General features: G+C 36.1%; 1 protein-coding gene across 5 annotated transcripts in view; it reads left to right on the forward strand.

Moving 5' to 3' along the window:
- The window catches only part of CADPS2 (calcium dependent secretion activator 2), a 438,625-nt gene that overhangs the window by 284,254 nt on the left and 138,289 nt on the right, over positions 1-16,082 (forward strand). For all 5 annotated transcript variants that reach the window (XM_045564928.1, XM_045564925.1, XM_045564927.1 and 2 more), the window contains exons 12-13: positions 11,138-11,274; positions 14,160-14,347. In XM_045564928.1, the coding sequence (XP_045420884.1) occupies positions 11,138-11,274; positions 14,160-14,347 (325 nt within the window). The remainder of the gene's footprint in view (positions 1-11,137; positions 11,275-14,159; positions 14,348-16,082) is intronic.

Genomic DNA, 16,082 nt, shown 5'->3' on the forward strand with positions numbered 1-16,082 from the left:
CCTCGCACCCCCAGTAATACACATAGAGTATGGTATAGCAGATGATTATTTTCCATCAGAACCAAGGTGTGCAGAAATACAACTTTATTTGTCTACAATTGAACGTATCTTAAATCCCTGTTTCTAATGTCGCCAAAAATCTTAAAACTCATCATTTCAGAGTAACTCAGTCACAGGTTTAAATTCAATCAACTCAACACTCTTCCTCCCCCTTCTCCTTCTGTTTTATCCAGAGTAAATTAAGTTCCAGAGGGATTATATAACACTGAGATATCATTGAATGTAGCATCTAGTCCAAGGCTGTTCTCTGTCCACAGTGGGCTAGGGCATCACTTGTCTCATTGGTTCCATTACATGTTTGCTAGTGTGCATTGCTCATAACTGAACCTGCCATGACACCTGGCAATGAGGTGCACACAGTCTGCATCCTCCTTGTCTCAACTCCAGACGCCTTTGAAGCCTTTATGTCATGTTTAGCGGATTCTTGCCACAGTGGTACATAGTAACATTGGGTATTCTGCAACACACTGGGGTGCTTGCTCAGGTATTTCCATCTTAGCACAACCCTTACTTATTGCGTCTCTATTACTTAAAATGCCAGGTTGGATATGTCTCTCTGGGCTGTGTGTACATGGGGCATCAAGGCAAGGAACACCCTCGGCACACCTCCAGAACTTTGTTTTTCTCCAGACCTTTTTTCGTTGCCCACTCTCAACACAGTAGAAACTCTAGTCAGATCTCTTCCCCAAACCATTTTCCTTCATCTGGCCCATCTATCTATGGCTTTGCTCCCCAACCCCCAGTTTTGATTGTTGATACGCAAAACTAAGTTTTTAGAACTTCATTTTCTTTCATTTCCATTGGCCAGCCTTTGTCCCTTCCCCCATGAACTACGATTCTACAGCATTTAATAAGAACCTACTTTGTCTTCTTACAAAATTGTATTGTGTATGTATACATTTAGTGTCAAGCTACATAAGAGGTATTGTGGTATTTATTTTATTGTTTCACTTATTTCATTCAGCTCTATGTTTTTAAAATTCATCTATGTTTCTGTGAGGGCATCTAATCTCATTCTTCTGATTGCCGCGTGCTATGTAATGATGTGCTTCTGCCTCATTTTACCTAGTCTAGCACACATTTTATTTCTTTGCCTATTTACTCTCCCAGAAATGGAAACCTCGAATGCCTCCAGAGCCATACCTATTAATGTTTAATTGTCCCAACTATGAGTATGAAAAGTTTCTTCATTTATTCAGTTCTTCTAATTCCTTTATATTTCAATCTTTTGTCCATAAAGCTCTTTTTTATTCCTGGCTAAGCTAATTTCTAAACTTTTCATACTTTTATTGCTATTGCATCTTATTTTTTATTATCTTTTCCAGTTGAGTATTGCCCATGTAGAGAAATGCTAATTTCATGTGCTTATTTACTATCCATATGTCATCTTTAGTTAGGTATCTTTTCACATATTTTGCCTATGTTGTAATTGGGTTACTTTCTTGCTGTTGAGTTTTGAGAAGTTTTTATACAGGCATCCCTCAGAGATTGCTGGTTCAGTTCCAGACCACCATAATGAAGTAAATATTGCAATAAAATGATTCACACAATTTTTTTAATTTTTCAGTGCTTATAAAGTTATGTTTATACTATACCCTAGTTTATTAAGCATGCAATAGCATTATGTCTAAAATATAAAGGTGCATACCTTAAGGAAAATATAATTTTTTTCTTTCATAGAGACAGGGTCTCATGTTCTTGCTCAGGCTAGAGTGCAGTGGTGAGATCATAGCTTCCTTCAGCCTTGAACTCCTGGGCTCAAACAATCCTCCCTGCTCAGGCTCTTGAGTAGCTAGGACTACAGGCATATACCACCATTCCCAGCTAATTATTTGTGTGTGTGTGTGTGTGTGTGTGTGTGTGTCTATGTTGTGGGTCTCGCTCTGTTGCCCAGGCTGGTCTCAAACTCTTGGCCTCAAGCAATCCTCCCGCCTCGGCCTCCCAAAGTGCTGGGATTATAGGCATGAGCCACAGCACACAGCCAAAAATACTTTAGTGCTGAAAAGAGCTAGCAATCATCTGAGCCTTCAGCAAACCCTAATCTTTTTGCTTGGGGTGGGTCTTGCCTCCATGTTGATGGCTGCTGACTGATTAAAGAGGTAGTTACTAAAGGTCGGGATGGCTGTGGCAATTTCTTAAAATAACATAACAGTAAAGTTTGCCACATCAATTTACTGTTTCTTTCGTAAAAGATTTCTCTGTAGCATATGATTCTGTTTAACACATTGACTGCCACCCTAGAAAAAAAATTTTTTTCCCTGGGGCCACGGTGTTTTATTAAAACAAAATGATCCTTTCTAATTTCTTATTTTTTATTATTGTCTGTGCATGAGTTATATGCAATGCAGTCGGCGTTTTTAGAATTAAATTGTCAATATTAATTGTAACAGTAAGAACATAAACAAGTAAGATTTTCATGAACCAACTGTAGAGTTTTCTTCACGAGTCCCCCGGCTCAAAACTAGCGTGAGTTAAATGCAACTCAAATGACAGCTAATGTGTTAGAACTTTTTACCCACAGTAGAACTTCTTTCAAGACTGAAGTCAGTCGTCTCAAACTCCTCAAACACTGCTTTATCGACTAAGTTTATGTCATATTCTAAATTCTTTGTTTTCATTTCAACAGTGTTCCCAGCATCGTCACCAGGAGTAGATGCCACCTCAGGAGCCCACTTTCTTTGCTCACCCAAAGGAAGCAACCCCTCATCCACTCAACTTTTATCATGACATTGCAGCCATTCAGTCACATCTTCAGGCTCCACTTCTAACTCTCTATTTCCCACTATAGCTGAAATCATTTTCTCCACTGAAGTCTTGAACACCTCAGAGTCATCCATGAGGATTGGAATCAACTTTCTCCAAACTCCTACTAATGTTGATATTTTTATGTCCTCCTATGAATCGTGAATGTTCTAAATTGCATCTAGAATAGTTAATCCTTTCTAGAAGCTTTTCAATGTACTATGCCCAGATTCATCAGAGGAATCACTATCTATAGCAACTATAGCCTTATGAAATGTGTTTCTTAAATAGGAAAGGAAAGTTGAAAACGACTCCTTCTTCCATAGGCTGCAGAATGGATGTTATGTTCGCAGGTGCTGAAACAACATTAATCTTCTTGTACCTCTCTATCAGAGCTCTTGGGTGATCAGGTGCATTGTCAATGAACAGTAATATTTTGAAAGGTATCTTTTTTTTTCTGAGCAGTAGGACTCAGCAGTCAGCTTAAAATATTCAGTAAGCCATGCTGTATACATGTGCTGTCATCTAAACTTCGTTTTTTTATTTGTTGAGTACAGGCAGAGTAGATTTAGCATAATTCTTAAGAGCCCTAGGATTTTCAGAATAGTAAATGAGCGTTAGCTTCAATTTAAATCTACCAGCTGTATTATCCCTAATAATGAAGTCAGCCTGTACTTTGAAATGTTGAAGGTATGTATTGACTTCTCCTCTCTAGCTATGAAAGTCCTAGATGGCATCCTCCAAAGGAAGGCTCTTTCTTCTGCATTGAAAACCTGTTGTTCTGTATAGCTGCCTTCATCAATGATCTTTGTTATCCTTCAAATAATTTGCTGCAGCTTCTATATCAGCACTTGCTGCTTCACCTTGCATTTTTATGTTATGGAGACAGCTTCTCTCCCTAAACCTCATGAACCACCTGTGCTAGCTTTCAACTTTTCTTTTGCAGCTTCCTCGCCTCTCTCAGCCTTCATAGAACTGAAGAGAGTTAGGGTTTTGCTCTGGACTAGGCTTGGTTTAAGGGAATGTTGTGGCTGGTTTGATCTTCTATCCAGACCACTAAAACTTTCTCCATATCAGCAATAAGTCTCCACATGCTAGATGCCAGTAGCCCCCTACCCCCAGGTGTGACAACCAAAAATATCTCCAGACATTGCCAAATGTCCCAGAGTGCAGTGTTGAAGTTGGGGCAGAATTAGCCCCAGTTGAGAACCACTGAATTACAGCGACTTGATAGTTACTTGTCTGAAATTGTCACCCTCATTCACTTGTGTTCCAGTACTTTTTCTTTGCATGCAGAGTCCAAGGAATGCCCAAGGAGTATGCTGAGCTCATGGATATCATCCATTTTGCACATAGTGGCAAGAAAAGTAGTTGGGAACTGCTAGCTGAGAATGTTACTATGGCTAGACAAAACAGAATTAATGAATAAAATAATTAAATAATCAGTTAATTCCAATAGCCTTATGAACTATTTCTAACAAAACCTTTCTACTGTTTGACATCAATTTATTGTCAAGGCAGTGTTGGTTAAACTGTATATGGGAACCGAATTGTTATAACTAAAAAGTCAAACTGTTTCAATTACATTCACAACAGCTCTCTTGCATTCCAGGCTACTAGTAAAGTTTTCAAAGAAGATGTTTTATCTTTCTTAAAAACAAAAAACAAAGAAACAAAAACAAAAGAAAGACAGGAAGAAAATACACGCCTACCCTATCAGAATGAGAATACTGACCCTGACCTGTGTCAGAGAGATGCCATTGACTTGCTCCAGACACTAGTTTTAACCTTAGTATTTTCCTCCTTTCCTTGACTTACATATTTCTTTTTATTTCCTGATCATCTCTTAGAAGAACAACTTTTGAAGTCATAAGTAGAAATTGAGAAAATAAACACAAAATTAAAATATCTAGTTATATAGATATATATGTCCTTAACCCATTTAAATATGCTTTGCTTCTCACTTCCTTGCTGACCTATAGCTGGTAAAGGTAAGTATTTTCATGATTTCTCTTTGCTTAAATGTATTAAAATTTTTGTGGTGATACAATACTTGAAGAATGTCATGATTTTGTTTACAGCGTTAGTCTCCTACTTTCTAGGCTAACTTTAGCATTTATAAAACAAAAATGTCTATTTAAGCACAACTGAAAAGTAGAAACAACCTAATATCTACCATTCATACAGTCACAAAAGTAAATAACATGTAAAAAATGGTCAATAAATGTTAAGTGGAAAAAATGCTAAATTATACATGTAGCATTATTTTCACTATATAAAGAAATACCCAATTTAAAAGGCAAAAGTATAGGTAGAATGATGCCTAAAATATTCACCATGGACGACTTTAATTGGAAAGATTAATTACCACTTTATTTCCTCTATTTTCTGAAGTTTCTTTGAAATATGTATTTTATAATTACAAAAGCTTATGTTTAAAATTAGGCATACTGAATATTTAGGGATAATCAAAATAAAATAATAAATTTCTAAATTATAACTTATTAGGAGATAGCATCATCTTTTTTAAGATATAAATAATATGTATTTATCTATTTCTCTAAAACGTAAATCTATTCTACTTCCTCTTTTTTTGACTCTCAGGATATATAGAAATTCTAAGGGAATAGGGCGAGCTGAAGGAGTGGGAGTTGTGCTACTGAACAATTTTCCTGCTTCAATCATAATGTGCTGCCTTTGCCAGACTGACAGGCATTCTTTGGTTAATCTACCCTTCTTTGCTCCCTCCGACCAAGATACTATGCTCAAATGTATATGTAATATAATACAATGTGTATGCCACATAATACAATGTAACATAATAGTAGTTGACTTTCAGTAATAATATCAAAAATGAACCAGAATAGCTGCCATCTACTTTTTTTGTTTTTAAGCTAAATATTTTTAAAATCCTTATATTGGAATACATTTAATTTTATGAACTTATTTTCCTGATTGATCTAATATGTTAAACATCATACTTCATAGGGACAGCATTTGTTTTAACTTAGATTGAACACATTATTTATGATAAATGTGCAATATTAATTTACTATGCTTATTTGTAATTTTAAGTCTGTGTGTTGATTAAAATTTTCATTATATGAAATATTACTTACCTGTTATTTACTGCAGAAAACAAGGTGTGTGTTAATCCACGTATCAGTTTTTATTCGATTTAACCGAAAGAAGCTAAGCAATTATTTGGGTCAATAATAGAGGTGCAAACAAACTCCTAAATAATGTATCTATCAATGATTACTCTTCAATCTTCCACAGAAAACATGCATACATAAAAAATTAATATACTAGCCAGGCTGATCTATGTAAAATTTTCAAATATTAAAGTCTTCCTATGAAAGGTTTCATGGGTGGTATAAAAAGAGAAGTGGCACCTGCTTTTCTGTGCCACTTTTAACTTCCTATAAATTTTCAAGCTCTGTGAGAGTTTGAACTGAAAGAAATGTATTAATATAATCAGGTGTGAGTAACGATAAATGCAGCTACTGATGAACTAAACATGGGACAATTCTAGACATAGGACAATAATTTGTATTGTTTCTCAAAAGCTTCATTTGTTGTTTAGTTCAGTTCAGTGGTTTGCAGAGGAGATCAGCTCTTGGCAAGCAGCACCCTGTTCTTCATCCTTTGATACTTTAGTCCCAGTCTCTGACACCTGAGTGATCTCAGAATGCTAATAAATGGCCTTCTTTTCTCCTCCAATGTACCCCTTTCCCTTTTTGTTCCCCTTTTCCTATTACATGCATACTGTCTTACAGCACCAGGAGCAGCAAAAAAAAAAAAAAAATGCAATATAATTAGAATTTGTTGCAAAGGAAGAAGAGACATTTCACTTATTTTATTCCCAGTCTCACCTCTCTGACTTAAATGCATTTCCTAGAAATTGAATTCTTGGGTACTTAGGGGCTAGTTGTGGTCAGTGCCCACCAAATACCCCCCTCCACCATTGGGGTCTACCAGCTGGCTCATACCCCTGTTGTTTTCTGGGCTAGCTGGTTTCAAGTCAGTGTTAACTGTTTAAACTGATACTCTCAGCTTACTTATTCTTTTCTCTTGACTTATAACAACTGTTATCCTAATGAAAATTTTAAATTTTTAGGTTCCACTGAAATAAAGCCTCTGTGACTTCTTAAATCTATAGCAAATAGTAATCTTTCTTCATGTGGGTTTTATTCCATCTACTGTTAACACACCTGGTGACAGTACCACCTAAAAAGACACTGGAGCATATATTCAACTGTTGCCATAGAAACTCTACCAATAGCCTCAATTACCATGTTCCACATCTGTAGTTAGTCCATAGGTTAATCATCACAATTTATGACAGTTTTACAGTATATTTAAGCTTATATCTTGTTGGTTTCTTTTTATAATTTTCTTGTATTGTTTCAGAGGACAAACTGAACTGAAATTTGCCATTGTCAGAAAAACATTTGAATAGTACCATGAATAATTTTCTGTTTAAAAATAGTTACTATAATTTTGTGTTATAATAAACATTAATTGAAGGTAATCCAATGTAACCCAATTTTCAAGCCTTGGATTTGGTTATGTTATGGACTGAAAGCATGTTTTCCATTTGATCCAGATGATGCCTCTGTGTCTCCCAAGAGTAAAATGTAAGATATGTTATGCCTGGAGAAAACTATATGAAGATATGCTGTTATAAAAATAAGAAACTAGATATTTTAATGATATCTGATCTCCTGTTTTATTTTAGTTTATGAGAGAACTTTAAAGGGAAAGATTGAGGGGAGGAAATGGGGAGATGTAGGTCAAAGGACACAAAGTAACTTATATGTAGGATGAAGGAATCTAGAGATATAGAGTCAATAAAATTTTATCATATTGGCAATATTTCCTAAATAAGCAAATTTTAGCTCCTCTTATCACAAAAAATCAATTACGTAAGTGAGATGACATCAATGTTAACTTGCTTCACCATGGTAACCATTTTTACTAATTTCACTAATTTTTACTATTTATATGTATTCCATAACATCATGTTATAAAGCTCAAATATACACCAAAAAAAGTTATATAAAAAAAAAATGAACCTTTTGGCCTGGTGCAGTGGCTCACACTTGTAATCCTAGCGCTTTGGGAAGGCTGAGGCAGGAAGATCACTTGAAGCTAGGAGTTTGAGATGAGCCTGAGCAAGAGCAAAAGACCCAGTCTCTACAAAAAATAGAGAAATTAGCTTGACATGGTGTTGCTCGCCTGTAGTTCAGTTACTTGGGAGACTGAGGCAGGATTGCTTGAGCCTAGCAGTTTGAGTTTGCAGTGAGCTATGATGATGCCACTGCACTCTAGCTCAGGTGACAGAGCGAGACCCTGTCTCAAAAAAAGAACCTTTAAATAGTATACATCTATTTCTCCCCTCCTGGCTTTGATGCTGTTGTTGCCATGAATTTTACTTTTCACTATGTTATAAACACTAGTGCATTAATACATTGCTATTATTTTCATTTAAAACAAGGGCCAAAGGGCCAGCAAACTAACTCCAACTACCTGTTTTTGAAAATAAGTTTTACTGAAACACGGCCAATAACAAACTAAGAAGCAAAGGTTTCTGACATAGAGAGGTCAAAACAATTGCCGTTTTGGTTTATTTTTATTTCTTCATAAATTCATGGAAACTAGTGCTATACTGGCACATGGTGAAGTATTTTGCATAAATGTTTTGAATTGTGCTTATCTGACATAGAAAGAAAGAAGTAGAGATACTTGGTTTTTATAGCCTGTGTTTTAAAGATAGGATAATCCCTAAGAACACATTTCACTTTCTTAAGATTATAGCCTTAGGGGAATTTCAGGTTGTTTTTTTTCCTTTAATAATAATTTTAGTGGGTGTGCTTGCCTGTCAGTTTTTCCAAGGCCAATATAGAGTCTGTATATGTGACTTAAATTGCTATTATAAGTATCATTTTTATCACTAATGGTGATTGTTGAAAAAATAAGTTTCAATTCACTTGTGTGATTTGGAAAGGCTTGTCACATTAGTAAATCTATGATTTGGAGTTGTATTTCATGAGGAAAACACATTGTAAATTTATAGAATATATGACTTATAGAAATGAACCGTAGACTCATTTGTTTCCAAAAATTTATATATTTTATTTAAAGACCGAATGCCCTTTTAGAAAAAAAAAAAAATGCTTCTATAGTCTGGGTATAATGGCTCATGCCTAGCACTTTGGGAGGCCAAGGTGACAGGATAACTAGAGGCCAGGAGTTTGAGACCAGCCTGAGCAACATAGTGAGACCCCATCTCTCTAAAAAGTAGAAAAATTAGCTGAGCATGGTGGCGCACACCTGTAGTCCCAGCTACTGAGGAAGCTGGGGCAGGATTGCTTGAGCCCAGGAGTTTGAGGTTGCTGTGAGCTATAATGACACCACTGCACTGTACCCTGGTGACAGAGTAAGACCTTGTCTGAAAAAAAAATTGCTTCTGCAAACTACTTTTATAGTAAAAAGAGAATTATGATCTTTTTCCTCTGAGATGTATTATATATCCCGTATTCAGTGCATAAGCCATTAATGGGCATTATCTTTAACTGCTTGTTATAACCTTCTCTGATGAAAGAAACAAGAAATAAAATTCAGCAGATATTTTATAAAACTAGTAATTTAATTTCATAAAAGTGATACTAAAAGAATTTTTTTTACTTAGATAAATAGAGAAATGAAGATTCTAAGATAAATTCCTTAAAACACAAAATAACCTTCGAATTTTATAATGTGTTTTGCATTTTTCAATATTCTGCCTCCTACTCATTTGGTATTATTTCACATTACCATATATTTAACTTTATATTAGAAGACTGTCTGACGAAAGAATAAAATACAAGAAAAGTTGGATTGCCTCATTTCTCAGTTAAGGAAAAGCAGTTTAGTTTTGTGTTCATCCAATTAATACTAATTTATCACATGTAATGTATTTAATCATTCAGCTAGATAATTATTAAATGTAAAGGAATACATATGCTGTTTTCTCCATGGCACATAACCTCATGCATTACACATCAATAGACTGCCATTCATCACTTACTTGCTACATTCACCTTTTGCTATCTGTCATTGGTGTGAGATATACATTAGATTGTGTATCTTTTTTTTTTAAATGTGATTCTGAGGACCCTTCAGCTTGAATTACATAGTTCTTCCATCCACAAATATGGCTGAAAGTTGAACTTGACATGGATCAATATGATCTGGACTAAATATCTAAATGTGACTGATTATGTTAGCATCATGTCTGCAGATCAATATTGAGTTTTATTATGAGCCTGAGTCTATAATTGGGTTTAATCAATACACTTTTGTCTCTTTTCCTTTACCGTTTTAGGATTGTGCCATGTAGGTTTTAGAAACTACATTTAGCTTACATTTATGACTCTGCTTTTCTTATGATGGACCAGAAAGAGATCTATCTATGAATTTTAAGGAACAATGGAGCTTGAGCTCTACCATTGTGAGAAGAGTCCACTTTTATCTTGATAAATGATTTCTTGCTCAATATGCACTACGTTTCTAACAGAGCTAATGTAATAACACCCAAGCACTCCTTTGGGTAGTATGTGGCTTTTTCTCTCTATAGTTAGTAAATAACTCACATTGAAGACTTTGACAAAACATACCATTAATGAAAGCAATCATAAAAGCTTGCCTTTTGATAAACCCGCAGGGTCTACAGGCGTTGAAAGATGCAATCTGTAAAGAACAATAAATTTGACCCTTTGATTGAAGTACCATTTGGGATGTTATGCTTTGTCTGCATATTTGCACAAACATGATGCTCCCTTTTTTATGTCTCTTAAACTTGAAGCTTGAGAGCGCTCATTGCCATTTCTACATTAAGGTTGGTCCCATTAAAAGCTCCATACAAAAAGAAGACTGGAAGTGATCCAGCTGAAGCTTGTGTGCTCATTTCTGCCCTAGTTTGCCATTTGGAAAGCAGGTTTCTGGCCATCATTGCTGTTTTTATGAGTAGACCTTGGTTCTGTTCTAGTCAATTCCATCAGTAAATATAGACTTAAAGTACATCAACTTTTCTCAAAGTTGGAAAATAAGAAGTAGCTTCAAATGAAAATAGAATTTCTTCATTTTAAATAATTGATGTATTTTCTTCCTGTCATATTAGGCTTCAAAAACCTTGAAATTTATGTTAATATGCTGAATTCTTGGCATATTTTATGTGATAGAAGGTAGTCTTCTGTTATGAGCATGAATTTCGTTGTCCTTAAAAAACTATATTTGTCCATTATTAAACCAGAAAAATAAATGTGCTATACATGCTTTTCTGAATTCACAGATGCAGACCGTTTCCAGAAACATGGTATGGATGAGTTTATTTCTGCTAATCCTTGCAAGCTTGACCACGCCTTCCTTTTTAGAATACTCCAGAGGCAGACTTTGGATCACAGACTGAACGATTCCTATTCTTGCTTGGTGAGTCCAAGTCCCTCTGTCTAGTCCTCTATAGGTAGAATAGAAGATTTTAGAAAGTGAGAAATACTTGTTATAAAGTAGCATTTTATTTCCGATTCATTTAATAACTGTAGTTAGAGTTAGGGATAAAGGATTCCAAGTCAATTGCTGCCCAATTTGAAAATTATACACTTGAAGATGACTGCTGTGCCACTCAATAGACAGAATAGACTCAAATAGATGCTAAACTGTGGTTTATCAGTCCCTCTAGAGGAGGCTGAGTGAAAGCAGAAGACTTTACATACAGATTTTAAAAATCTCAGTTATAGCACTTACTAACAGCCGTACAGACATTTTAAGGTTTAAAATCTGCTCCCCAGATGTTGATACTTGCATTTCTCTCCTTTGTTCTTAGGACAACCTAAGTGACAGGGGGACAAAAACAGTAGAATAAGCAATATGATGGGGGCTATACATGACACGGGAAAGTTTTAGTTTCACCTGACCCTCCAAAGATAACTTGAATTCCATAAAAGAAAGGGACAGTGTGAATTAAATTGAGTGAAATGTCACCTGGGATGTGTTGAAACTGTAACCAAAATTTGGGATAAAAAGTATAATTTGTATTTAGAAGGAAGGCTTGACACCTCAGAATGTGAGGGCTAGACTTTGTAGCCTAAGAATTAATTATATGTGTCTTTCCAAGGATTTATAGTGTCAACAGCACTATAAAAATTCCTCTAGAATTTTTCCAGCAAGAATATTCCTATTTCTGAAATCATTTTAATCTCTTGAACACAGAGCATAATACTAGTTTCAGTAGCCCTTATCTAAAATTAAAACTCATGGAACCAAAAGTGTTTCAGATTTTGGATTTTTTTCAGAGTTTAAAATATTTTCATTATACATACTGGTTGAGCATCCCTAATATGAAAATTCAAAATCTGAAATGCTGCAATGAGCATTTCCTTTGAGCATCATGTAGGTGTTCAAAAAGTTTTGGATTTTGGAGCATTTCAGATTTTGGACTTTGAATTAGGGATGTTCAATCCTTAACTTCATGTAATAAAATTACATTCTCCCTAAAATAAGATTTTGGACAGGATGTGCTCCCAACTTATTGGAAATACTTCCATAGAGAGAAAGAAGTGAAACAACTTACTGCTATTATCATGCTAACAATTCATTAGTTCATTTATAGAGTGTTTATTAAGTAGTTATTCTACATGTAATTATATAGTTTAAACCTGATCCAGCCCAAATTTTACATGGAGAGTAAAACAAATCATCACAAAACCCTGCGATGTTGTTCCATGGACAAGTACACATAATAAGGGACAGTATCATCTTGGATTCCACTGAAAGGCATTAGTTATTCAATTATCAAAAGTTGTTTTGATTTTGTTGAGGATCCTAAATGTAATATGGAGCCTGAGGAGAACACTGCATTGTCTTCCACTGCATCTGGAGGGTGGTGAATGTGATGTGATTAGAAAGAGTGTTTGGAGGCAGGATGACCCTGGATGTAAATCATGGCTCCACAGCTGATTTGCAGTGTAGTCTTGGACAAGTCACTTAATATCTCTGAACCTTAGTTTATTTATCTGTAACATGAAAATCATAATTACCTGCATGATGGTTCTAAATATTAAAGATGTGAAATATGCAGTATGTCTAGTACAGAACCTGCACCATCGCCACAGAAAGTAACCTGGTGGTGTTTTTTTCTCCTCTCCCTCCTTTTCTTTATTGCCCTCTCATCTTTCTCTCTTTCTCACCGTTCTTTTTCTTCTCTTGCACAATTATCTTGCCCCCTTTTAAAGCCCTCCATTCTCCCTTCTCCTCCTTTAGTACCTTAAATTGCTTAAATTATAAATCCATAAAATCCCTTGAGATATGTTGTAAACCAAGTCTCCCTAACCCTGTCCTCCAGTGCTAGGCACAGCTGCCTGCTTGCACACACACGTTATAACATCTGATTTCAGGAGGGTCAGAAACTACTAATGTAAATCATCAACTCTTACATTGGTTGTATTGTTTGTTACAGAAAGACAAACAGAATGAGAAAAATATCTCAGATATTAAAGTTCCCAAATAGTACATGTATACCACTGCTAGACTTACTGAAATTTTCTTTTATTTCATTTTATAAAATGCTTTTGGTAAGTAGGCAATTTCAATTATAGTGTCTTCTTAACCATTCTGTTATTAATTGATTCACAGAGAGTGAGTTTTTTGGAATATCACTCTTTGTGACTGACAGTTTAGATGCTGTGAATAAATTTGACTAATTTTGAATGGCAGTGGAGAAGAACAAGTTGCCCATGTCTTGCAGTAGCAATAAAGAGAAAAAAGCAGGCCGGGCACAATGGCTCATGCCTGTAATCCTAGCACTCTGGGAGGCCGAGGCAGGTGGATCGCTCGAGGTCAGGAGTTCGAGACCAGCCTGAGCGAGACCCTGTCTCTACTAAAAATAGAAATAAATTATCTGGACAACTAAAAATAATATATAGAAAAAATTAGCCGGGCATGGTGGCGCATGCCTGTAGTCTCAGCTACTGGGGAGGCTGAGAGAGTAGGATCGCTGAAGCCCAGGAGTCTGAGGTTGCTGTGAGCTAGGCTGATGCCACGGCACTCACTCTAGCCCAGGCAACAAAGTGAGACTCTGTCTCAAAAAAAAAAAAAAAAAAAAGGAAAAATGCATTAGGTGTCCAGTGTCCTAAATCAGTTTCAAAATTGACGACATGAGCTCATCTAAAACTACCATGAAATATAACACTAGTAAAAATAAATGTCAAAAGACACTTTTTTGCAGCTTCTGCTTATAATGCCTAAAAGTGCTTACAGGCAAGGGAATCTTAGTATAGAAAGAAAAAATATTTATCATTTCTTTTTTTCTCTTGCAGGGTTGGTTTAGCCCTGGCCAAGTCTTTGTGTTAGATGAGTACTGTGCCCGTTACGGTGTGAGAGGCTGTCACAGGCATCTCTGCTACCTTACGGAACTGATGGAACATTCAGAAAATGGTGCTGTCATTGACCCTACTCTGCTCCATTACAGCTTTGCATTCTGTGCCTCTCATGTGCACGGCAACAGGTATTTTTACTTGCAAACACGCAGTGAAATGTATGGGGTTGACGATGAAAGAGAGAGAAAAATGTGCTTTGCCACTATCACCTAGTAACAGATTTTAAATAGAAAACGCTTCTTAAAAGGAAATAAAAATAACGAAGGAAAAATGTACAGCAGGATGCTGTTGATTTAGGTGGGCTGCGCTTTGGTTTCTTTGCTGGTTAAGCCACTTGAAAGACAGAGAGAGAGAAAAGGTCTATGAGATTAGAACTTGCCTTTTAATTCTTATGTACCGTCTAGTACTGGGGTCTTCACAGCTTTAAGTGTCCATGTGATTCTTATTGCAATGTATGTGTGTGCCTGGATAGGATTTGTTGATAGGTTTGTGCATACCTAATGATCCTTGCTTTTCCTCTGTGAAATAAACTCTCATTGACAAAACAAGATTAATAATGGGGTTTATGTAGTGTCTCCTCCCAGTCCCTTCTCTAATCTATACTTTAGGAACAAGCATCCCCTTTTAGCCCTCTGATCCAGTGACCTCACCTCTTGCTTTACCAAGATGACAAAAAATCACCTAATGTTGGCCCCACAACTGTATACCTCTGGGCTTAAAAATCTGCCCACATCACTCTCTTTCTCTTCTCTCAATCTTGTCTCCAGGGAGCCTTGGCGAGGCCTCCTTCTATAAAGGAGGTTCCACTCACATCCTTTTTGACCTTGCTTTAACCATTACTCATCTCTCCCTCTTTACACTTCTTCCTTTTCATTCTTCCCGCAAACCTATCTAAGCTTCAGGGAGCTTCACAACATAATATAGTGGCCAAGGGATTCTGAAGTCAGACCATCTGGGTTCAAATTAATACTTACTATGTGGTATTGGGCATGTTTCTTAATCAATTTGTTTCTCAGCTTCCCCACCTAGGAGAAAGGCATAAGAATAATATCTCTCTCACAAGTCATAAATTGTGGTAGAGATTAAACGTGTTAATAGATGTCAAGCACTTAGAATAGCACCTGGCACAGGAGTGTTCAAAAAAATGTTAACTAATAGTTTATATTGTCTTACGTATTTTGTTATCCTATCAAGCTACCATTCTGTTGCTTCTCTTTATCTTCCCAGCCAAACTGCTCCTACCATTCCCTCTATCCTGTTTCCAGCTCCTGGCTTGTTGATGTTGCCTCCTGAAATGGGTTTCCTGATGACCCAGTCCAGTAGCCTTTGCTCATGCTTCACCCTCCTTATTCTCCCCTTGTTTATTTTTAGTTTTTTGACCATTCCTTTGCCAATAGTTTCTGTTCCTCCAAATTCCTAAGAGCAGTGTAGTGTTTTTCTCATATCTATTCTCAAACTTGATCTCTGTCTGAGAATTTTTCTACGTCAGTGATCTCACTCCTTTCCACAGCTTCAGTGGTGACCTCTCCATATACAGATAATTCCAACCTGATTGTTCTCCTCAAGTGATAGTTAGTGGCTTAAATGTTGTGCTCACGCTTTCAGTTCTCCGTGTATACAATTATTATAAATTCATCATCTCACTGAAACAGTTCCTATACCTCTTGTAGCTCCTAGCAGAGGACCTAACAAAAAGTAACACTCCTGGCATAAAATAAGCATTTAGTAAATATTTGATGAATAAATGAGTGACTTCATTATTTGTGTTAATATCTTTTCCATTAATGGTACATTAATTTTTTACTCATCTTTTTCTTTTACCTCCTAGACCTAATTTGTTGCTAGTGTCAATATTATATCTCC

This window comes from Lemur catta, chromosome 11, assembly GCF_020740605.2.
Source record: "Lemur catta isolate mLemCat1 chromosome 11, mLemCat1.pri, whole genome shotgun sequence".
Lineage (NCBI taxonomy): Eukaryota > Metazoa > Chordata > Mammalia > Primates > Lemuridae > Lemur > Lemur catta.